The sequence below is a fragment of the Arachis duranensis genome, chromosome 5 (assembly GCF_000817695.3).
Source record: "Arachis duranensis cultivar V14167 chromosome 5, aradu.V14167.gnm2.J7QH, whole genome shotgun sequence".
Lineage (NCBI taxonomy): Eukaryota > Viridiplantae > Streptophyta > Magnoliopsida > Fabales > Fabaceae > Arachis > Arachis duranensis.
In genome coordinates, this window is record NC_029776.3 from 99,588,528 (window position 1) to 99,615,496 (window position 26,969).

Sequence of the window (26,969 nt, forward strand, 5' to 3'; positions counted from 1 at the left end):
AGTGAAACAATTATAAATACCTATTACTAATTCATTATTTAACTAATCCTAAAAAATTTCAAAATTATTAGGGGTATATGATCTTTGTTTTGGTACGGCAACCTGATATTTATTTTTGTACATTTTATTCTGGTGATAGTACATTTTAGTCTTTTTTTTATTTTTTTGGGCAGGTAGATTACACAATCCCTAATCCTACTTTAGTCTTCATACAAGTTTCAGAGCTTCATAGATTGAAATTGGCACGTTACCCGGCCCATTACACAATTCCTTCTAAGAGAATAATGTAACAAGCAAGCACTTCTTCTAATGGTAATAATCAATGGCCATTATCTTTTCGGTATAGTAACTGAATTTTAAATCTTTCAAGAATACAATTTTCCTTTCATCACTCACATCTACCTCACATCTCTCTCTCTCTCTCTCTCTCTCTCTCTCTCTCTCTCTTTCTCTCTCTGGATTGAAAAAAATAACAACATACAACATCAATAATTATCCGAAAAAAGAAGAAAGGAGGATGATGATGAATCCAAGCGACTTGCAGCGGTTTGCGGTGTCAAATCGATTCACAAGGTTCCCAAAATCGTTCTCCCTGCGGAAGAAGGTGCCATGGTGGTACAAAATACTTGACCCACGGTCAAGATTCATCGCAAGATGGAACCGGACCTTCCTTTATGCGTGCATTGTGGCACTGTTCCTTGACCCTCTCTACTTCTACTATCCCATAACGGGTGACAAGGCTTGCATGCAAACCGATTGGTACCTGGGCGTTGTCGTCACCTTCGCTAGAACCGTGGCCGATCTTTTCTTCCTCTTCCACATGGTCCTCAAATTCCGGACGGCCTACGTTAACCCTCTCACTCGTGTTTATGGCCACAAGGAGCTCGTCACGGATCCCCACCTCATTGCCAAAAGGTACCTCAAGCATGATTTCATCATCGATCTACTTGCTACCCTTCCTTTGCCTCAGGTACGCATTATGCACTCAATCAATGTCAATCCATTACTTTCTACATCAAAATAATGAAGTGTGAGTGCAGATCGTGATTTGGTTCGTGATTCCGGCAGTGAAAGGGTCAACTGTAGCACAAGGAAATCACACAATATCCCTGATTGTCCTCATTCAGTATGTTCCCCGATTGTTTCAGATTTTTCCTCTTCAACGTCGAATCTTAAAGACTAGTGGGCTTATAACCAAAACTGCATTGGCTGGGGCTGTGTACAATCTTTGTTTCTACATGTTGGCCAGCCATGTAATGATCATGCATTCATTCACATTCATACTTAACACAAAATCACTTACATATTATAATAAGCAAGGATTTCAAGATTACCGTTATGGTCACATTTGCATACATTTTACTCAGTGGTTATAAGAATTAATTAGAGAAATAAGAGGAATGAGAAAGGGATTCATAAATGAATAGGGTTATATTGTTGTCAGTGCAGGTTTTGGGAGCATCATGGTATGTGTCATCGATCCAAAGACAATTTGAGTGTTGGAGAATAACTTGTAGGAGGGAGATGAATAGAACACACTCTCCATCTTGCAAACCAGCGTATCTTGATTGCAATCTTTTGGATGATCCAGCAAGACAAGCATGGTTTAAGAGAACCAGTGTGCTTGCTGACTGTGATGCTCTCAATGACAAGAATGACTTTCAATTTGGAATGTTTTCTGATGCTTTCACCGACCATGTTTCTTCCTCCACCTTTTCTCAAAAGTATTTTTATTGCCTTTGGTGGGGCCTCAAAAATTTAACGTATGCCATCCATATTTCTCTATTTCTTAATCCCAAATTACTTGTTTTACTTCTTAAGGTAAAATGAGTTTGGCTTGGATTTTTTGAGGAGAAAAGTATTTTTTAATTACAAAATTAAATTCTATTCAATTTAAAGAGTTTTTGGAATTATTTCTTTAAAAAATATTTTTTATAAATTTTTAAATGATTTAATTTAATATTTACATAATTCAATTATATCTATTGAATGATCATTTATATAGTAAAAGTAAAAAATAGATATTTTTAATAACATGTAATTATGTAATTAAATTTATGTGTAAAATTATGTTATATTGTGCGTTAAACTTAAATTCAATTTTTTTATAAAATAAAATTATTTCATGTATGTTACATTATCTTTTATTATCATCAGTACTTTACTTTCCTATTAAAATTAGACTTTAAATTTTAAAGAATAATACATTCTTTATTTTTCCAAGAGCACATTAGCATTCATACTTTTGAAATTATTTTTTTTTTTAAAATACATTTCATAAAAAGTGTAAGAAAAGAAACAAAACTAGTTCATATATTAGCATGAGCACTTCACCTTTTAAGGTTCTCTAATGGTGTTTCCAACTCTACTATTTGATGTACAGATCTTATGCTCAAGGTCTTAATACGAGCACTTACGTTGGTGAAACCGTATTTTCAAGTTTCATTTGCATCGCAGGTTCAATCCTCTTTGCGCATCTCATTGGTAATATGCAGGTATTAATCAAATAATAAGTACATAATAATAACTGATGAATGATGATGCCAGTTTTTTATTTTTTTTTTCAACGATAGTCATTAAAATTAACAATTACATGTTTTTTGCTATTATTAAAAAGAATTATCTGCAATCTTCAACTGCAAGACTTGAAGAATGGAGACTGAAACAAAAGGATACAGAAGAGTGGATGAATCATAGGCAACTTCCACCGGAACTTCAACAACGCATTCGCAGATTTGTTCAATATAAATGGCTTGCCACAAGAGGCGTAGATGAAGAAGCAATTTTGCGTGATTTGCCTATTGATCTTCGACGCCAGATTCAAAGGCATCTTTGTCTTGACATTGTTCGTCGGGTAAGTCTCCCTTTTACACCGCTTTCGCTTCAAAATATATATTTTAGTCATCTGTTTGCTAAGGCGAAAACAACAATTAGATTATTTAATATATTTAACTAAATTATTATTTAATAATTATTAATTATTAATATTATATAAAGATAAATTATATTTAAATTTTTTACCATTTAGTAATTATTAAGAGATATAATTAAGAAGTCAAGGAGTTATGCTTCGAAATAACCTATAAAATTCATTTCGTGCACTAAAATATTTTTTAAATTTCTATTTATGTTAATTACGTTTTGAAATTAATAAAGAATACTAAATTAGCCTCTAAAAACATAATAAATCGTTTTTATTAATATCTGAGATATACTTTATACAATTAAGATTTTAAAAACTATTTTAATGCCGGCTACAAATTTGATAGACCGTTTTAAAATTTAACTTCATAATCAATAGATCTAGTAACAAAGTTGGCGTTTATTTATTTATTTAAACATGAATAGAGAAAGGTTTGGCCAGCAACATCTTTTAAAATGAAAGAATTTTATTATCAGTGGATGTTAGGTATACATTAAAAATTCACTATCAAATTAGTTATTCATATAAAATAATAAAATATATATTAAAAATAAATTATTTACATATATATTTATACATAAATATATTATGATTGATTTAATTACTAATTTTTTATATGCATATATATTAATTTTATTTATTTCACTATTACTAATGATGAATATCTTGAGTAAAAAAAACAATAATTATAAAATTTAGAAAAAAAAGTTTTGGATGTACACCATGACCTTATATTTGCATACACTTATGATAAAAAGTGGGTTCCACCATAAGCGTATATACTGTATAAAAATATAAATATGAGATGATAAACTTGTATCAAAAGATATGGGCATGCATAGCAAACATGTGGAAAAAGGATTATTTGTAATTTGTAAAGTGTGTTTAGGTTCCTTTCTTCGGTCAAATGGATGATCAACTGCTAGATGCCATATGCGAACGTCTTGTTGCATCCTTAAACACAAAAGACACATACATTGTAAGGGAAGGTGATCCAGTGAGAGAAATGCTGTTCATCATTAGAGGACAGCTTGAGAGTTCAACCACTGATGGTGGGAGAACAGGGTACTACAACTCTATCATTCTTAGACCAGGTGATTTCTGTGGTGAAGAGTTGCTGACGTGGGCCTTGATGCCCACCTCAAACCTCAGCCTTCCAGACTCTACTAGAACTGTCAAGACTGTTACTGAAGTCGAAGCGTTTGCTCTCAGAGCTGAGGATCTAAAGTTTGTTTCGAATCAATTCAAGCGTCTACATAGCAAGAAACTCCAGCATGCTTTTAGGTGTGTATGTCCACATCATTTCTCTTACACCAAAACATTTCTTAAATGATGATGATACTATTACTGTTAGTGTGTTATCTCATGCAACTCGAGAAATATATATGCCAGATAAAATATGAAAATAAAATAATAAGACACGTGTGAATTTGAATAGCTATGAATAATTCAACGTGTGACCAATCATGGTTTCATTATTAGGTACTATTCCCATCAATGGAGGGCTTGGGGGGCTGCCTTTATACAGACTGCTTGGAGACGTTATCGTAAGAGAAAACTGACAATGGAGTTGTTACAAAAAGAGAACTTGTACTACACCAATATCGAGCAAGAAGATGGTGAAGGTGAAGAACAAAGGGTAGGAGGGAGTTCATCAAGTAGTGGAAACCGCGCACAGATTTCAACTACCGTTTTGGCATCTAGGTTTGCTGCAAACACAAGAAGAGGTGCCGCTAAGAAGATTGCAATACCTGATAGTGATAGTTTGAAGATGCCCAAAATGTTCAAGCCAACAGAACCTGATTTCTCAACTTTCCAAGATGAAAATTAACTAGCTGAGTTCTCAGATTGTTAAAATAATATCATGTGGCGGTATATTACTATGATAGGCTAATCATTGGTAGCTGATCGACTTAACAAATATATTATAGCAAACTACTAACTAAGGAGGTTGCATTGTTTTATTTGTTAGCTTACGATACAATTTTTATTATTGTAGCTAGAATCCTATTTTGCACTTCTGCACGCTATTGACATTATTATTCATCATACTAACTTCTAATTCTGATTTTATCTAATTTCTCGGCTTAGTCTTACGGATGGAATAACAATAGTACTTATAGTATTTGTTGAGTTAGAATTGATTTTGGATATATTAATATGATGATAAATATTTATTATATTGGATTAAAAGACTAAGTATAATTTAATGTGTATTAGTATTGCAAGCCTAATACTTCATCTCTCAGCTCAACTCATGTTAATTCAGTAAATTTTTACAATACACAAATCAAAACACAGCCCAATGTATATGATGAGAAAAATCAGAACCAAGATAAAAGAAAAGAAAGGTTTTACGTTTGCTAAGAGAAAGGGAAAAAAAGAAGCAAATGGGATATTTGGCATCATTATGGAAAAAGAAAATCAACAAGGACACAAGGCTAGGACAACAACACTACATTAAGAATAGTAGAAGATCAAAATTCAAAAGTTGGTAGAGCAAAAATAAAATATAAGAGCAGCAGAAATAGTGGAGCAGTTCCAAAGACTGCTAAGGTATAGTGAAGCAAAATGAAAAAGCATTGCACGTTAAGAAAGACAGCTACAACGAGTAGAATCAACAAAAAAAAAATGAAGAGCCGGTGATGAAATTTGAAGAGCAAATTTCATACTATAAAGCTGAATTCTCAACAACATTTGAAAATAAGAAAATTAGAGAGAAAAAAATTCTAAGCATCATATCATACATGCAGAATTATTTTCCTTCTTCTTGAGTTTCATTTTAGATTTTTTTTGTTATAGCTATCTAAGTTTTCATGTAACATTATAGATTAACTATAGGAAACTAAAACCATACATTGCTGATTTCTTTTCAAGCCTCAAAACCTTGTTTCCACAAGTTTTCAAGCCTCCAAAATCTACTTGACTAGCTTCCAACTAATTCAAGCACTCCACTTCACCAATTTAACATTAACTTCACATATATTCAACTTAATTTCATATAATTTCATACACATTCACAATTTCAATACCCTAACCTTATAAAATTAGAAATTTTAAAAGGGGATAATGATTTTTTACCTCACCCATTGATGATTGGGATAAAACCTAATAATTATATCCAAGATTACTGCCATCAAAATTATAAAAATTTCTCAATATTCAAACAAAAAATATGAATCTGAGTGGAAGAAGGAAGAATTAGGCATGAAAATCTGAGTAATTGGTATTGTTTTGGTTATGGTTTGGTTGGTTTTAGATTGAAAATTTTGGAAAATTTGAGGTTATGAGTCTTTCGTAAAATCTGATTTTTTTTTTAACCAAGTTTGACACGTTATAATTTGGCTCTGGAACCCTCAAATTTGGTGAAACTTATATTTTAAATAAAAATTGGGTCTAAGTAGTTTATGCCGTTCGAAGAACAAACGAAAAATAATTTTTAACAAAAAAGTTATACACGTTTGAAGTTTAGGTTGAAAAATAGAATTTTACAGAAATTATTGAAACCATAAATTTTGGTATGTGTGCCCACATACACTATTGTACACACACACAGATCAGAGCATAAGGTGAGACTCATGCGTATGCACAAGCTGAAAATTCACTCTGGTGCGTGCGTAATTTGTATTTTAATCCTTATTCTAAATATTTTTACTCCTCCAAATTATAAAATTTAATTTTCTAATATCCTTTACTCATAATTAATTTATTTATTAATTATTATTAATTTACAGAGTTTTATCCCTTTTCTTTACGAATTTATTGTGTCTTGATACCGGTAATTATGTGTTCAAACTTATTATTATGTTGTGTGCAAGCAAAGACATTTATGTTATGTATTTCTATATATATCATTGTTATAATGTATGCCATTTGAAACTTCTAAAAAATTATTGCAGTGTCAGGGGGTGTATGAAGACAATGATGTTTGGTGCAGTACAAATAGATCTAATTGTCTAAACACATTTTATTCAGGTGTTAGGCTTATAATAATTAGTAGGCCTCCAAATTGGTTAAAAAGTTATAATAATTAGTCGGCTTCGCAGTTGGTTAGAAAATAGGAAAGACTGGCCTTAACGTAATAAAATAGCCTCATGTTGGGACTTGCCGCAAAGATCTCAAAATGGCAGGAATATTACAAAGCACTTCAAACGATTTATATTTGGATGAAAGACAAAGCAAGTGTGCCATAACAAAGCCAATCATGCATCAAATTTAAATTAATCAAATTCTCATATCAAGGTCACAATAATGACATGATACCAAACCAAATAGACCCAAACTACATCAGTGGTGAGAATTTTTGGAATATCCACAACTTAATCGGTAAGTGCACCGAGTCGTTCAAGTAATACCTTAGGTGAGTGAAGGTCGATCCCACAAGGATTGATGGACTGAGCAACAATAGTTGAATGATTGGCTTAGTTAGGCAAACAGAAAAAGAGTATTTATTGTTGTAAACGCATAAAAATAATAATTAAGCAAGTAAAGAAAAGCAAGTAAAGGTTTAGTGAAAAATAATTATGAGAAATCAGTTAAGATCTCGGAGATGTTTATCTTTTTGGATTAAAACTTTTTACTAACTATTTTAACAATAAATGATTCATTCTATGGCAAATCGTGAGTGATTAAACCATAATCCCTTAGCGATTTAATCTCCTCTAACCTTCATCAAACACCACTCTCGTGGTCACTCAATTCAGATTGGAGGGTGAAGTTCAAAAAACTAGTTTATACCACAAAGGTCCTAATCACTCCAATCCCGGCTGAATAGATGTTGCTTATCCCCATCAGGTTGTGTGATTAGCTGTCTAGAAGGAGTGTTTTCAAGCTGTAGTTCAAGCAAGATAACTCTCCCGAGAATCACGAGAACTCATGTAGAAAAGGGTCATACTCTCGTTCCACCCAATTCATAAGATTAAGAACAAAAACAAGCCTTAGAATTGAATCAAACATAAATTAAATTAGAAGAATAATAATTCTAATATATAGAAATAAGCAGAGCTCCTAACCTTAACCACAGAGGTTTAGTGGCTCATAACTTACAGAGAAATTGTAAAAATGCGTAAATGAGGAGTCTCCCTCCCAGAGGAGAGATCGAGTGTGTCCTCTGGGGAGGAAGGAAGTCCCCTATTTATAATAAAAATCTCTGAGACTAAACCTAGAATTCAAATCAAAACAAAATCAAATCTAGATCAAATCAAATCTTTTGATTTGCATCTAAAATAAAATATAGAATTCTAAACCTAAAAAATGTTGTTTGTAATTAAAAATTATAAAAAGAAAATAAAATATAACTAATAGATCCTAAATCCACTTGGAGACCCAAAGAGGGGTGAATTCGGGCTGCTGCTAGCTTTTAACGCCAGATTAGACGTTAAACGCCCCAATAGGGATCAAAATTCGTGCATGCTAAGGTCCACTGCTGGTGCTAAATGCCAGTTAGGCATTTAACGCCGGCAGGGGGAAGTTATGGTGCTGGCTCTGTCCCTCTTGGGCGCTAAACGCCAGGCTCGACGTTTAGCGCCAAATTTGGCAGTGATTCCAGAAGAAAAATATAGACTACTATATATGGTCGGAAAGCTCTGAAAGTTGGCTTTCTAACGCCATTGAGACCGAGTCAATTAGATCTCTTTAGCTTAAGTTATGCTTGTTGGAATACAAGGAGATCAGGGTTGACAGCATCAACTATCCTTTCTTTGTTTTTGCACAAAAATTCTGCCAAATTCATCCGAAATTCACCTGAAATTATAAAAACACTAAAACAATTTAAAGTATCATCCAAAGAGGATTTTTGCATTAACATATAATAAAAAGCAACTAGAAAATGAGGGGAAAAAGGGTATAAGATGCTCACGCACAATCAGCAAGGTACTTTCACACATGGTTAACATATATAATAAAGTAGTTTCCTAACAACAATTTATAATAATTGAACTACAATTATATTCATTCTACTGATACAAACTATAATATGGATCTGTCAATGGCATTTGGAAGTCCTCTTCATCTGGAGAAAAGTGTTCCTCCTGCTCCATGGGTTGAGAGTGGTAAGAGCATATACCTACATCAGATAATACGTATTTAACTTAATATTATCATAGAGACAAACTATAACAAAATAATTCAAAAAAAAAACTAAAGAACAAACTTCATCAACCTCCTCCCCAAAATTAGGAGTGTAGTAGTTATCTTCATCGACATCATCCTCGTGGCTAGGCTGCTGTCCCTATCGGCGATTTGACTGGCAAGAAAATCGATTGTGCCCAACCAGATGACAAACGCTGCACCGTCTCACGCCCCTAACCAAAGTATGGTTAATTGAGTCCTTCTTTGGCCTCTTCTTGCGACGCACAACAAGTGGGTATTGAACGCACCCTCGAGTGTGGATGATTGGCTGACAACCGCGGGTGGGGAAGGCCCAACATTGGTATCGAGCTTTAATCGAGTGATCTTGCTGCGTATCTTCTCAGTGACCATTTCAAATTGATCTTCCCTCGCTGAAGCAAGCACACACATCTCCCTATATAGGTCATTTAGCATCCAATTGCAACAAGTTACCATAGAGTCCTAACAAAATGGTCCCTTGTCAACACATTGCCTCACTTTCGACCGAGCGTTCTTAGACCACCTCTCCAAAGCAAAACTCATTGGGATTTCCATGAAATCAAGATGTACCAGAAGGGCCGCAATATGATCACATGGTATTCCAAGGGATTCTATCCTTAAACAAGAGCAATTAAAATTCTAATCCTTGGGATAGTGCGAAACATGCTAGCCGTTCTAAGAATTGTCCAACTGTGAAATGGTGTATATGTCCAATGTTGGAGTCAACGTACAAGACTAGACCTTTAATGTACATGCACGTAACAGCATTGGCCGAAACAAGAGAAATATCTCCCTCGTTAGTAATTTTGCAGTAGACCTCCAAATCATGTAAAGGACTTTGCAACACCAAGTGTCCAACCATGCTATGCATATCGGATTGTGTTTGTTGAGACCTCATCTCCGATACACAGTGAAAAAATTGTTCAATAAAGTCCTTCAAATTATGGTGGGAGTGAAAAAAGTTACCAAGCGTTGAATGCAAACCCTCGTATTTTGATGTCGTCCAAAATCTACCGAAAAAGTGGCCACGAATGCGAGCTATTACCCACATTTTTCTCCAGTCATAAAGGTCACAAACCCACCGATTATTTTGAAGTTGAAGCTCAGTGACCAATCTCTCCCACCTAGCTTCAAACTCTGAAACCTCATAATAAGAAAGTATGCATTTTTTAAACTCAGATGTAAATATTGAATTTGCCAAATTCGATGTTGCATTATGGAGGAGATGCCATGCACAGAGATGATGATAAGTCATAGGAAATACTTTTTTAATGGCCTTTCTCATTCCTCCGTTCCCATCTGTGACAACAAACTCAAGAGCTTTTCCCTTCATAACTTTCAAAAATCTTTCAAGTAGCCAAGAATATGTTCCTTACTCTCATTTGCAACAAGGGCAGCAACAAAAACAATGGTTTGGTTATGGTGATTTATGCCAGAAAATACAATCAGTGGGCACATGCACTTATTCTTCCTATAAGTTGCATCAAATGCTACAACATCTCTAAACAGATGGTAATCTAATTGACTACAGTTATTAGACTAAAAAAGTTGCACCAAACGGCCCTTTTTGTTCACTAAGTAACATACAAACGTTTCAAGATTCTCCTCTGTAAATGATTTCAACCACCGAAGATAAGACATTGCATCGCCCGCTATTATTTTTCTCTGTTTATCAATGTGGTTGTATATGTCTCTCTCCAAAAATGGTACATTTTGAAAACCTCCACAGTGTGCACAAATGATGAATAGATCTGTGGTATTTTGATCCCAACTCTCAACATCATAATCATTTGTTCAATTGCAATAGCATTCATCTTCCTATTCCCAGGAAGCATAAATGTAAGTGTTTCGTCAAGCATCTTGTGGTTGTGAACACCCTCAAAGTATGAAATAATACATGCGCCAAACAGCCATATCTAGTCTCAGGCTTAGGCTCCCGCTTACGTTCGTGGGCCTCCTTATCAGCAGCAAATTCTTTAAACCCCTGCCTAAAGCAAACAAACTGTTGTTGTCTCACCTGTTCATTGGTATTTTGTCTTAGCCTGCTCTTCTTTGTGGCAAACTTATTCATTTTTGCATATAAATTATAGAAAGCAAAAGCTACACGTCAATTGAAAAAATGTAGCAATCTCATCTGATCAAAAGTTATTCCTTTAAAGTTAATTCAAAATCAGCAATCCTGTCAATGCCTTTGTCTTCCCAGTTTTTGTAAAAATCATCACCAACATTATCGCCAGAACCCTCTATATTCGCATCCTCACCTACCTCCAATGAAGGTTCATCACCTAGATAAACATCTGGGTCATCGGAAACCAGTTCTTCTCTATTGCTGACACACAAATCTTTGTCAGCCATAGCCGCTGCACCATGAAAATAAGAGACTACATTTTCCTCTTCCATTCTTGCATACACCCATCGAAAAAAAATATTGCATTTAAAAAAAATATGCTGTAAATATAAAACTTAGATAATGAATTATGGATCAAAACTGAAGCTGAAGCTGATTATAGTAACAACAATAAATCTACATGATTATAGTAACAACAATTCTTTATTTTGTTAATTATAATTACAACAATAAATCTACATGATTATAGTAACAACAGAAAGGCTTGGGCTGGGCCTACCTATCCCGATAGGACCTCATAAAGGAACAGAAGCAGTTGAAAGATTCCATATTGCCGAGCCGAAGGGCAGCACTCCTGTACGTAATCGTAGTATGTCACGTCGTCTCGTCTCCGCTGCATTGAAAAGTACCTATGCACTATCTCCGGTTCACTGATAAGGAAGATAGAGTTAGTTGGGACGGGAGTCTACGATGTGATACAATTCTTTATTTTGTTGATTATAATTACAACAATAAATCTACATGATTATAGTAACAACAATTCTTTATTTTGTTCCTAAATAATTTCGTGAAAAATGAATTTAACTAAAAACTGTTTGTTGCATGTAAACCCTGCAAGAATTGAAAAGAGAAGGCGGCGACGTGACTGACCAAATTAAACGACGATGGCGTCGCTGACAAGAGGAGGGGCCGTCGCGGCGGAAAAGGGGACGATGGACTCTCTTGAGTGTGCCACGATGAGATACACTCATACAGAAAAGGAGTTGCTCCTCTCAAACTTTTTAGTTACAAATCTTTAGTAAGCAAATGCTTTCTTTTTTTTTTAACCCTCACGTACTTTTACATACAATATTCATTGGCCCATCTTGATCCATTTGAAAAACCGACCCATTTGCCAAAAAAAATAGCTACATCTTCTTTTATCATTTCAACTTTTTAACATAGTTTTACAACAAATAAAATTTGTAGGTGCTCAAAATTGTATTGTCAAAAGACCTGCCACATTATCGTTAACTGTGTCAGAAAATATGGGCAAGCAATAAGTCTGGTTTGGGAGAGGCTAATGCTAAAAGTCATCGGTTTGCACAAGGTATTAGGTAACATGGGTTCGGGCTAGGTCTAGAGACCTAATAAGCAACGTTTTTTTTTTAAAATATGATTAGATTTTTCATTTTTGTTAACATTTTTTATATAATAAATTATGCCTATTTTAATATATTAATATAATACATCAAATTTAAATTTTATATATATATTAAAAATAAAAAAATAAAATACACTTGTTTTTTAATAAAAAAATCAAAAATTAAGATATAATTAAACTAATAAATATTTTTGTGTTCATTTTTTGTTATTCTATAACATATAGGGTATAATATCATAAATTATATAAAACTTTGATATTTGACCTTTTCATTTATATATTTTTTAAGATTTATTTTATAATATATTTATATTTTTATATATTTATTTATAATTTTTTATACTATTTTATTATAAATTGATGATTTCGATTATACCACTAGTTGAACTTTTAAATTAATAAACCAATTACTAGTAATTCCATGATCGATTCGGTTCTCTGAAGCTTGGCAGTGACACACGCACTGTGTATTTTTGTTCATACATAGGAATCAAAATCATGCATACTATCTTCTTTTTTTTTTGTTTTTGGTAATGTCATGCATACTATTTACTATTAAATATTGACATCGAACTACGTCACTGCAAAGAGTTGGATGCATGTAATTGGACCAGATCACCTGCTCATCAAATCATAAAATAAATTAAAGTACTTCAATATTCCAGTTTCGTACCATGGCGGCAACCCAAGCAAGATGCATCGAATCTGAAGAATGTTTACGTGTAGATTAGATACATATTATACAAATACAAATAATATATGACAACGACCGTCCTTCTTATTTGAATAATTGTCATGGCTTTGGATTTCCAGCTTCAATTATTCCAAGCATGAATGAAAATGAAATGCATGCATCTTTAGGTTATGTTGCATAAATACCGGTATAGTATCCATAGCAAATACATATAACGTATTATTGAGTACGAAACTTTTTCAAAAAATAAGGTGGTATAGGACAATTCACTTTAATAAACCAAATGCAAACTAAAATTATGTGTATCTTTCAATTAATAAAAGATTACGATAAGCTTTAATTTACATTTCTATATAAATCGAATTGATTAAATTCGATTTAAGAAAATACGTATTAAATTGAAGCAATATGCACACTAAATTCTCTAATAAATCGAATGAAATCATTTCGATCTTAATATCAAGAAATTTGATTTAGCCACGTGAAGCAGCCCATAGTAAATCGAAGCCAATAATTTTGATGGTTTTAGTAAATCAAAACTCATAAATTCGACTTACATGCAATTGGTCCTTCTACTAAATCGAACTCAATGGCTATGATTTAGGGTGAAACTTGCTGTATATACAAATTGAATTCATTTTATTTGAACTGCAAAACACACAAACTCCACACCCAACTCCACCATCTAGATCCAAAAATCTTGGAAAACAACCCAAGAAAAATCGAATATGTACACATGGAGGACGATCCGAATTGTCTATATCGGCTAGATGGAATCGCGCATATTGTTGGCACCGTCCACCTTGAGGTTAGTGAAAGAATTTTTTTTACATGAATTAGTGATTTTATATATGTTAACATAGTTCGCGTGGTAAAAGCTTATAGTCGTTAATTACGGATCATGAAAAAAAATTACTATATGTGCATGTTAGAAATAGTAAGCTATTAGGTGGTTAAATTTTTATAACTTAAAATGGTACATGAGAAAGTTATCTAGGATTGTAGGATATGTTAGAATTTTGAATTTATTAGTCTTATATTCAACGAGACTTGGTTTATGATTAGGGTTAATTATGAATTTTTTGAGTTAGTTGAAAGAATAAATATAAATATTTTTTGAATTTGTGATGCACTTAGGACAGTTTAGTTTTAGCATTTACTATTTAGTGTTTTTTGTTGAGTCCTATGAAAAATTTGTTGGGCGATATTGTAAATAATTTTTTAAAGTTACAGCTTGCAATGTTTATGGTTTTCAGAATTTTATACATTGAACACTGTTTGATTATGATTGTGATAAGAAATTTCTGTCATTGTCCAGCCCCATCAATGCATTACCAGTATGAGATGGCAACACGCGATGATGTCACGAGGATTGAGGATTTCGATTCGAACCTCTAGAACTAGATACCATATCCACAAGTTTTGCCAACAGTTATGGAGTCCTCACTTCAAAAAACTGACGACGACAATGGAATAAAACTTGCAAATTTTCGTCACTGTTAATAACGAATGAATCATACTTTGCATAATCGCGTAACACAGAAATCAGGATTCTATAGAACAACTTTTCCACCTGTTTGATGCCATACATACCTAGTTTCTGGAGTATAGTATTTTTAAATTCAGTAAAACTTATTGAAGGTTTGAGAGTCCTTATCAGTAAACTTAATTCTTGATCGCGTTTTATTCTTAATGGACCCTTTATAGTGCACTAGAGCTAAAAAACTCTTATCACTAGCCATTGTGAATCTCATTATGGTGAAACATTCATGTTGAGCTCGTATTTATATACATTAATACTTTATAAATCAAATTAAATATCTTCGATTTAATCTCATATAGTATAATAAATAGTAAATTGAAGCTAATAGTATCGATTTATCCTAAATCCTACGAATTATTGTAAATCAACTTTAATGGACTCGATTTATCTAACTGGTGTAAATCAAATCCACTTGCTTCGATTTAGTGGGTGTATATGATTTAAATCTATTAGCTTCGATTTACATGTGAATAAGAATTTGTATATAAATTGACTTCTATTGATTTGATTTAGTACGTGTTTCATTAAATCGAATTTACATAAAAATACAAATTGGATCTTGAGATAGCCTTTTACAAATTAAAAAATTCACATCATTTTGCCAAGGGTTTGATTTATTAACGTGTTTTGTCTTAAGATATGGTTACAAATATATATTTTATAAAAAAATAAGAAATTAATTTTTTTAATTAATTATATTAACTAACTTTAATATTTAAATTTATAATTTAGAATTTAAAGTAAATAATTTATAATTTAAAAAATAAAATTTAAAATAAATAAAATAATTTATAAAAATTGATTAATAATAACAAAAAAAATTAACTCTAATATTATTCGATGGATAAAAAAATATATAATTTGATGTTTATAAATTATATTAAAAGATAATAATTAAATCATACAATAATAAAATAAAGAAGAAGTGTGTACGGGCCGAGTGGAAATGATTAATAGTGTTAAGTTCCTTTCCAAACGATTACAAAAGATCTAAAGGTGTATGGGCCGCGTGCAATTAATTTGAAAACAAACAAAGGGGTAAATCCTAAGAAAGAGCACGTAATTTTAATGGAACATTCAGAAGTCAGACAAGTCCCTTTATGAAAATAATTTAGCTAATTTTATAGTATTTATGATTTGATGTCTAAATTTTATCTAATTTTTTTATAATAAATTTTAAATTCTTAAAAAATATTTATTTTTTATTTTTTAAATTAAATATTAATTTTTAATTTTTTTTTTAGTAAATAAATACCATAAGGTACCATACCATTCATCAAATAATTTTTGGTACATTGAAGCTTAACTTCTTGTGCAATGTGGAGCTTTTGGATTTGGTAGCCTTTTCTAAGACAGAATTATCGGTAGTACTTTTCAAATAACTTAGCAAAATACCCCATAACCTCATTGTTTTTTATATGTATGTATCTTAGACTTTGCGAAGTCTAAAAGTTTCTATAACGATGGAAACGTTGTCAATAGGATGGAAACCAAAGAGAAAAAAAAATTATGTCAAGTATACATAAAAAATCAGTCAATAAATTAATTATTTATATAAAATATACGATAAAATATAAAATATATATTAAAAATAAATTAAATAATATATATACTTTTGATATTTATTTAAATGAAGAATTAACTACTTAATTAATTTAAATTAGTTATATATATTATAGTTGATTTGATGGTGAAGTTTTAGTGTGTTATAACATTTTTTTATAAAATATCCATTTTCAGTTCATTTTTCTTCTTTGCTCACTTTTTTATTATCAACTATCATAAACACATATTATTCTTTCACAGTCGCGGTGTTTGATTCGTAGAAGAGGCTCTTTGAATACTCAGCTTTATATTCGTACAACAATAATGTTAGAAAATCAAAATGATTTCACTAAAAAAATTAGTCAAATACCTCTAGATGAATTTAAAATTTTTATATAGATAGTATTTATGTTAAGCATTATGATATTTTTTTTATTTGTAAATTGAATAGTTCTAAATTTATTTTCTGATTTATTATGTTTTAAGCATTTAAAGAAAAAAAGAGAATGAAGAGATGGAAGTTAATTGAATCAATTTTCGTGATTCACGTTATAAATTTACAATGATACTGAACGTATTTTCTTCTAATTTAAATGTGGTAACACATTTAATAACTAATATTTTAAATCATAAATAAATAAAACTAATTACTATGTTTATAATTAACTAAATTATTTTATTCTTGGCTGATTTGGAGTTGGTTCATATACTTTTCCTTGGTACCATCACTCATAAGTATATGTGTTTTCCTCTCTTATCTCAAAACTTGCATAAAATATATAACGCATTAAATCCTAAAAATTTATATGTAACTCTTCTGATGAAAAAAAAAGTTACAAAAGCAGTTTTAATATGTTGGAGACTAAAATTTTAAAATCACTATTTATATTTAAGTGAGATATTCATTAAATCTTAAAGTATAAATTAGTATCTCTGATTTTATTCTCATTTAATTCCAAATAAAAAATAATAATAACTTATTCTATTAATATTTATAACAATAAATAAAATCATTCATATAATATGAAATAACTAATATTTTGAGTTAATCACATCTTATAAATTTTATGCTTGCATCTATATATATATTGAGTTAATCACATCTTATAAATTTTATGCTTGCATTCGAATGTTATTTTCTTGATTACTTTAACAATTTAGTATGTCTTATATATCAGTTATGAAATTATCGCAACTTTTATCACATTAGTGTCGCGACAAAATCACAATGATTACCATACTAATATATTCAATGACATAGATCAAATTTGGATGAGAAAATTCAAAAATTACCTATGAAAATGATATTATGAATGCCTATTTTCAACTGGTTCAAATTTAATAAATTTTATGAGATCATGAGTCAGAAGAAAAACGAAACTAAATACTTTATTTCTGTAAAAATATATATATTTTTAATTTGTCTAAACCATATAAGTATCCAAATTCACATTCTCATTGAAATAATATATCATAAAATGATATAACACCCATATGAACAGGATCTATACGAAAAACTTTGAGTATTTGTTTCTTATAAACTAAATATGTATACATTTATGGAGTTTGTGCTAATTTGCTGATTAGATACTCAAACACTCTAAGCTCACTTGTTTACTAACAATTTAAAAGTTTAGTCTACTAATACATTGCCACAAAATAATTGAAATGGTCTTTTAAATTTATTTTATAATTTATGACAAGTATTTGTGTCTCCAAAATGAATGTCTTTAAAAGGTATCTTATATTCAAGTATTTTAATAGAAAGAGTAATAAATTTTTTTTAATACATTTTTATAGAATTTCTTATAATGAGCATATAGATATACTTGTAATGGATCAAAATTGCTGTGACATCCAATAAAGTCAGAATCTGAATATCAAATGATTTCTTGCTTTAGTTTCTAACTTCACATGTGTGAACATATAATGTTTTGTTATAACAAAATTTGTTTGTCTACTATTTAGTGATCGAAAAAGTCTATGAGGTCAGCAACTTTATTAAATTATGGCCAGTATGTAACTAGCAAAAGAAAAATAAATAATTCCACACCATTAGATGTAATCTCACACCATTAAAAACATCATTGATGGCTACTTAATGACTACAAATCACAAAAGTTGATAGCCCCCTAGCATTCTTTTTAGTGATATATTCTTAACTTACTCAAATATCTATCAAAGATACTAATAAAGTACACAAATAACTGTAAGTGTACAAATTTATTATCTATTAGACTAGTGCTGGAATATAGTAAACCTTATGCATTTTTAAACTTTATAACTTTTTTGAGACACCTAATGAGACAATACTTGTCTTTTTTAAATTTGAGTATATAACCTTATTTATAATTTTACATGCCACTGAGATACATGAATAATAAAATGTACTTACTCTCATTGATATAAGTTATCAATTACATTTATCTCAAAAAATCGTCATATAAAATCATAATTAATTTGATAAAATATAAGTTACTAATAATAGAAAGTCTCTTTTTTATTCAAAAAAATCTATTTAAAATAATATTAACATTAGCAAATATAACTTTGAAGTAAAATAATATATTCACACAAGCTACATATTATATAAATAAAATTCATATAATGGTAGGCCCATCATAAATACCTATCATAATATTAATATTTAGTTTTTAGACAAAAATATTAATTTGTAAGTAGTATTTTTTAATATAGTAATCAAACATTGATAAATAAATCCTGCCAAATAATAAGTCTATCTTTAAACAAATTTATTATTCACATGAAGTCAAATAAGTATCACATATTTATCACCATAAATGTGTATGTAATTTGACCAAGTATAGAACTTCTTTTGGGCTGATCTATACTTGCATAAACTACGCACACATAAATTCATTTAGTGCGGCTTATCAAATATTCTCAACAAAATTCTGTCAAACAATAAGCTTATTTTCGGATCGACTCATTATTCAGATGAAAACTTGAAAATTATACCTATTTATTACCGCATATATTTTCTATCAATTGGCCAAACACCAACGTTCCTTTAGGCCGATTAGTGGTTGCATAATTAAATAAAAAGTAGACACAAGGTTCAATGTTTATTATTTGGCCAAACAATAACTTCCTTTGAGCTGATTATTGTACACATAAATAATAAGCATTGATTTAGGTTTATCTTAGTTACCCAAGCATATAGTTACCATCAATATGTGTATGTAACTCTGCCAAATATAGATTTTCCTTTGTACTGACTAATATTCGCATGAATTACATGTTACAATATACTTAATGTTTTAAAATAAACTAAGGCTACGTTAGTAGCATATTATTCAACCAATTTATTCCCAGCCAATGCCTACACCACCTTTTCCACCGCCTTAACACCCTTCATATCCATTGGTGACCTACTTAGATAGTTATATTGTCCCAAACCATCCGCTTCCATCATAGCCGCCTACTCAGCCACAGGAGCTGCCTCGTCACCCACAGCCTCTGGCGGACCCACTTCCTAGCAGACCTTAGCGACAGATGCAATCTCCGCCATGTGGCACCGGCCATCGGCATCATTTCTTGGGTGATCACTGTCGATGACATCATTGTTATTGTTGTATATTGTTATAATATATTTTGTCGTCGATGTATTTTAATGTATTTGATTAACTATCAGCAGTTGTATAATGGAATAATATTATAGTTATATTTTGATGTATTTTGATAAATTATCAGTAGTTGTATTTTGAAACAATATTTATGTTATATATTGCTCGTATTGTGCATGTTTCATGTCACAAAGTTAACCTTAGTGAAAATAGCACAAAGTTAACCAAGACTTGTACCACATAAACATATGAACTACGCAAACATAAACCCTAAACCAAATACATACAAAGTAATGACTATAAACTAAGCCTCGTCCGTCTACTGGTTTGAACAACCTTTTCGGGTGTGACCTGTTTGCCTGCATAGACCAAAACTTTCTCTCTTAGTACTCGCACCTGTCCAACTCATTACAAAACCGGGTGAAAATATATCTGCTAGTAATCTTCCTGCGTATGGTAGGGTTAGGACGAAGGCGTGTCCCAAACCACCCCGGCCAAAACTTCTCATCTGGTATTGGCAGAAACTCCTAGTCATACATCTTGAACACAGCATGCTACGTATACACCGGATGGACGTATGGCCCTATTCAATACTCGTGGCGACACAGGCGGCAAGCGCATGATGACATGGGAAATGGAGTGACTGAAAAAGGCCACAATCACACGTGCCCGCCATCAAGCGAATGTGGAACAACCTCTGCGACAAAACCTCGAAAGGCTCCAACTCCTCAACCAGGAATACAGCAAGCCCGTTTGTTGCAATGAGTGACGCGCATCTTCGACATTTTCTCTTTGTTCTTCTCAATAACAGCTATCAGCCATTGTGAAAATTGATTACCCGCCACTAGTTGTGCATGTGCCTCCCGTTTTTTCTTAACAGACAACAACTGCAGCCTCTCGTAGGTGCATCACATGATGGCTAATATCAGTAGATAGTGTGTAGCCTTAAAAACGACATTCATGCACTCGAAGAGGTTCGTCGTCATGTGTCCAAATCGACAACTACCATCGCAGTGTTGTAGCCAGATCTTTTTGTTGAACCTACCGGCCCAATCCGCCATCCCCCGCGACAACAACATCAAAGCATCTATGTACCATTCGTACCCAGCCTTGCTTGGACTATAAACAGCATTTATGAGATACTACTTTTTCTTAGCAGACTTAAAATGAGACATGACATTCACTGTCATGTGTCAACACAATAAGCATGAAATGCTCTAGGAAGATGCCAGCTACTATCCTTAACTCTCAGTATAGCCTTGATTGCTTGAGATCTATCAGAAATAATTAAAAAGCTTTCCTGTGTGGTGACGTGTTGCCTCAGATTGGTAAGGAAGAAAGACCATGATTTCGTCATCTCGGACTCAACAATTGCAAAGGCTATAGGAAGGATATTGCTGTTACCGTCTTGTGCCACCGCAATAAGTAAAACACTACCATATTTGCCATACATATGCATGCTATCGACGGAGATGAACGGCTTGCAATGCTTGAAAGCCTCCACACAGGTAGAAAAGGCCCAAAATACCTTGTCAAACATGCTACAATCATGCACCATGAGGTGCCCATCATAGTACGATATAACATTGATCTCACACATCGTTCCGAGACAACAACTTTACAGGGTTTACAACAATCTCGGCACCTTATTATATGACTCCTCCTAATCACCGTATATATGCACAATCGCCTTTTACTTCGCCATCCAGACTTTTCTGTACGAGGGTTTGAAGTGATAGCTTTGCCTAACTGCACCTTGTAGGACATAGATGCTAATGGATGAGTTGGATTTTATCAACAGAAGGATGACACGGCAGATGAGACTGCTGTCCAACTGTCGGTGGTCCTACGACATGGTGGGTCTAAACACGTGTGCGCTCCTCCCATCCTACGACCCTCCCTAACAAAACAGAACAACCGTGGTTGACAGGTACAGCAAGCATAACAATGACAATTGAGAATATAGAACACAATGAAACTTCAACTTACCAGTATTCGAAAATCTGTCGGAGAACAACACGAAGACTCCGATCCAGGGGCAGCCTGCTTCATGTTGTTGGCAATGCACATGGAATATTAATCGATCTGATTCCACTACTCGTTATTTAGCACTTCTACGAATGTCGCAATTCTTCACACCCTGCATTACTGCATCTCTACTTTTGAATCTGTGGCCAACCCAAAACTCCACACCATCGTCTAAGTTATAATCGTCTTCACTTGTGTTGGAAAATAGATTCTTCTCTTAAATCGCGTCCAGATCCAATATAGCGTAGTGATTGGATACAGATGACAAGGCCAGAATTGGGAGTGGAGCAGGCAGAAGATAACAATGTGATGCCTCAATCGGAGTTTCTAGTACAAACTCCTCCTCCTCATCATCCTCAGAGGAATCGCTCTCGTTGCTATATGCAACATACTCCTCGCCGGGGTTCTCACCGTCAACGTCCATGTCACTGGACTATTAGTAACGTGCAGCAGTTTGGGTGCGAGAGTTGGGTCATCCTGGACGAAGTCTGACGAGCTAGATCCACTGCCACCGACGTCACCAACCTCCACAGAAAGTTCCATCACTTGTTCTGCCATGATTCTCCCATGGATGTCAAATATCAGGCGGACATACTCATTGCCATGGAGGCAAAACAGACGAAACTAAAAAACTCTATTTTCCATCGGTGCTAGTAACCTATACCCCACCTTTCCGATCTCTTTTCTCCCGCTACCACCGATGCTACTCAATATCAGACTCTTCAACTTGGACAAAAAACTTACTCGCCGAGTACGCAACAAAATGGGATTCTCACACTCAAATATCACCCCATTATCATTATTTCTCATACGACAATACACACTTATAACCAAATATCCACTACTACGTACTAGATATTTTGGCTTATTTTTGGAAGAAATAGTAGAGAAGAAGTAGTGAAAAGTTTGTGGAGAATACAAAGGGTTGCACATCCTTTTATAATTGCTGAAAATTTGTCTTTATGTATCTCATTTACAGTGTAAATGTCATAATTATTCATGTATCTCGATTACAGTGTAAACGAGATAAGATTACACGTATCTCGTTTATATTATAAATGATATATATACTTTATTTCTATGTGGTCTTATCTCATTTATATTGTAAAAAAGATAAAAGATCCTATGCATTTTAGTCAAAGTTATAAATTATTTATTTTAATAAATAAAATATTTATTTTATTTAATAAGAAAAACCCTTGATTGTGACAGATGCTTGAATATTATATTTATCACTATATTATTTTATCCTAATTCAATTAGATTTATATTATCTTTTCAGGTCCCTGTTTGGCAATTGTACACGTTATTATATTATTGGCCGTTATGTGATTAGCCCACATCAAGCTTCTTAGTGCTTCTAATTCTCTATCAAAAATGGAAATTTAATTTATAAAGGCCAATTATCCAGAAGCTGTTGCATGGAATATGACAAGTTTATATTAGTAGTGCGAAAATATAAATTATAATGGGTATTGGATTACTTCTTCGCGCACTGGATGAGGACCCCAGCTTGCAACCATGTTAGATCATGTAGACGTCAACACTAGAATAATTCAGAAAAAATCTAGATATATAAACAGGAGAAATTTTTTGTGTCTCTCTACTCTATCACTCTATGTACAGGTCTCACTAGTTACAGGCTTACAGCAATAATGCCCTTCCTTTTCTTTTGTGTAAATAATTATTTTTTATATTAAAAAATTGAATAGTTAACAAATTGAATTATAAAAAATTAAATTATTATTATATTCATAAAAAATAAATTCTGCTTGATAAAAATAATTAATTATTAAAATTAAAATAAGTTTCATTAAATTTAAAAAAAATTAAATTATCCTTTTTATTAATTTTTTAGTCTCAATTCTTCGATTATTCTATTATTGTTATTGTTTCTAAAAAAAATTTTAAACTTTAACTCTTAATTTTTTTATTTTTATTTTTTATTCATGATGGTCATCATCATTATCATCACTATCAGGATTATCATCGTTACCATTACCATTATTATTTTCATCTTCATTTTCACCATCATCATCGATGCAGCAAATCTGACATGCATAATTAAACACCGATTTAAGAAATAACGTTGACAGAACGCGGTTCTGTGACGTGAGAAGGCGACTATAGAAAAAATTCGCGGCAGAAATAAAGAATATTTATAGATGATAGTTTGTGTGAAGTTGAAAAAAATAAAATAAAAATGTGGCACAACAAATGGTTGGAAGAGGAAAAATAATGATAGAGCACACAAGGGAAGCACCCATTAGATTTCAAAGTAAAACATAGAGATTAGAAGTAATCAGTTAGGAAATGATTAAAAGAGTGAAAGCGTGAGAAGTAGAAAAACAACATCTATGCTATTGAATGTGGTGGAAAGTGGAGACCGATTTGCAAAAGAGCAAGACGTTTGAACTTTGATTCTGCAGATTCTATAGTTAAAGTTTCTTAAGTCAAATTCAAACACTCTTCTTTAGTTTATTAAGGTTAAAGTTTGAGGCTTTTTTAACAATAACGGTGGTAGAATAATTGAAGAATTGAGACGAAGAATATAATAAAAAAGAGTAATTTAAAAATTAAAAAAAAGTTAATGAAATCTATTTTAATTTTAATGATTGATTATTTTTATCAGGCAGAATTTATCTTTTATAAATATAATATTAGTTTAATTTTTTTATTAAATTTATTAACGTTAGTTCAAAACTTTATAACTAAAATAGTTATTTATTCTTCTCTTTTTTTTATCTTCTTTTTTTTCTGTTTTTTTTTTTCATTCAATTCTCTATTTTGTTAATAGCGAAAAATTAGAAAGAAAAATAAGCATTACAGGGTGTAGTAGTTTCTAAAACCATTACATACTGTAGTAATTATGAAAAAACCGTAAAATTTTGTGTTGGATAGAATTGTTACGGAGTATAACGGTCTATGAAAAAATTTTGTTGACCAAAAATTTGCTATAGCAATTTTTAAAAGAATATTATCTTGCATAAACCAAGGCACATAGTAACGGTTTATGCATAGTGTTATTAAAAATTTATTTTATTTATCATCTAATTTGTTAATATAGAAATTAGTTTATGTGGTATTTGTTTTATCGATTTTTACCAAATCGATGGTGGTTCGATTCTAATGATTTGTGAGCGAAACTTATTCCTTTTTTGTAGGTATCAATTTTTTTATAAGTGCATCAAAGATTTTCGAATTAGACGAGCATTTAAAAAGGTTTAAAGGGTATGAAATAAAATAATGGAAGATAAATTGACTGAAATTGAAAAGATTTGCATGAATTTAAACAAAGCGATAGAATGCCTTCGACCGAATCAAAAGACTTTTGACATAGAAATTAAAAGTGATAAAATGTAAATTTGACAAGAAAATTAAAGTTGCTTGAAAGATAAATTGAACATGAGAAGTAAAGTTTTGCAGGAATTATAAATGAAAAGTAAAAACAAGTGTAAGAAACCCTACAGAAATTTGACCCGAGGCAGACTCAGAAAATCGCTGGGATGTGAGTGTACGTGAGTAATTTCTGAAGTAAAATTCCAACCCTAATTTTCTAAGACTTTCTAATATTTATAACTCATTTCCATAACTGACCATTAATGACATGATGCCCCTTGTGTGCAAACTTTTGGATAACCGTTCCCACTCTTTTGCCCAAAAGCATTACTGAAAAATCCTTAATTCAAAAAAATCTTCGATCTTCCTCATTCGAGTAGCTGTTCGATTTATTATGTCCGTCGAATCCGTGCCAACAGTTACCCACTTGATGCCTGCACGTGCATCTCTAACTTCATTAACGTTTCGAATCAGCTTAACCATCGAAAGTAATTATCTCGACTAACAGTATTATAATTATTAAGAAATTATACTAGTTAATTGTATTCGCAGATGGTTTATTCTTTGATAGAAAGAATGCGACTGTTCAAAATTTATTTAATTTGAGTCTTCAATTTTGATCACACAACAACACGTAAATACATTCTGATTCTATTTGGCTTGGTAATTCAAGAATTAGAAGTTCTAAATTAAATCAAAGATTTTGTGACTATAACTGACAGGACATTAGTTTTATGAAATGGATTTGGATTTTCTAAAGTTTGAATTTCACTTTAGAGAATAAAGTGTAATTTTTCACCATTTATTTTATAGGTAGGACCAAAAATAAATATAAAAAAATTATTTAAAAATAAAAGATCACACTTTATTCTTTAAAGTAAAACTCAAACTTTAAAAGATTCAAATCTTTACGAAATATCTTTTCTATTATTATTATTATTATTATTATTATTATTATTATTATTATAACTTGGTATGTTTAAACATGCAACTTTTCAACTCGTTGAGGGTTACGTTAGAAGATGATGATGACACTATTTTATATTGTTTGATTTTATCAAGTAAATTACGTGCAGAATAATATGTAATAAGGGCAAAGTGTTAATGATTTTCATATTTTTGTTCTAATAATTTTCTATTTATGTCACTTTTTTTTTCATAGAATGTATTCATAGTTTGGTGTATGCTAACTAGCATACCTCTTTTTTAGATAGAATAAAATATAATTAATTTATATTTAAAGTTCAATTATTGTATTTATTAAGGAGAGAGAACAATGAAATTCTATTTTAAATTTAATTATCTTATTTAAATTATGATTAAGGATTCGTTTCACATATATTGATAGTGTAAAAAAATAATATAAAATAAAAATATTTAAATTAATCACAATTTTTATGTCAGTTGCATATTTAACTTAATACTAAATAAGTTCTAAATTAAAGAATTAACATATTTTATTTTTTTTAAGCATTATATTTTTTACAACTTAATATAAAAAAATAAAAAAAAGAATATTATTGATTTGATTGTTATATTAAAATAAAATTATTTAAAAAATTTATATCAAAATAAAACCATTTATAAAAGAGAGTATTGTGTTACTTTATAGGAATTTTTTTATATTTATCATTCTATTTCTATTATTAAATTTGTATTTAACATTGTGTGTAGTATAAAATTTCAATTTCAATTCTATTTTTTTCATATA

General features: G+C 31.5%; 1 protein-coding gene across 1 annotated transcript; it reads left to right on the forward strand.

Moving 5' to 3' along the window:
* The first annotated feature begins 523 nt into the window (after positions 1–523).
* On the forward strand, positions 524–4,754 carry LOC107490957 (probable cyclic nucleotide-gated ion channel 16). The gene is made up of 7 exons (XM_016111753.3): positions 524–970; positions 1,041–1,253; positions 1,450–1,763; positions 2,384–2,495; positions 2,618–2,854; positions 3,813–4,207; positions 4,406–4,754. The coding sequence occupies exons 1-7, from the start codon at positions 524–526 to the stop codon at positions 4,752–4,754; spliced, it is 2,067 nt and encodes a 688-aa protein (XP_015967239.1).
* Positions 4,755–26,969: the final 22,215 nt, after the last annotated feature.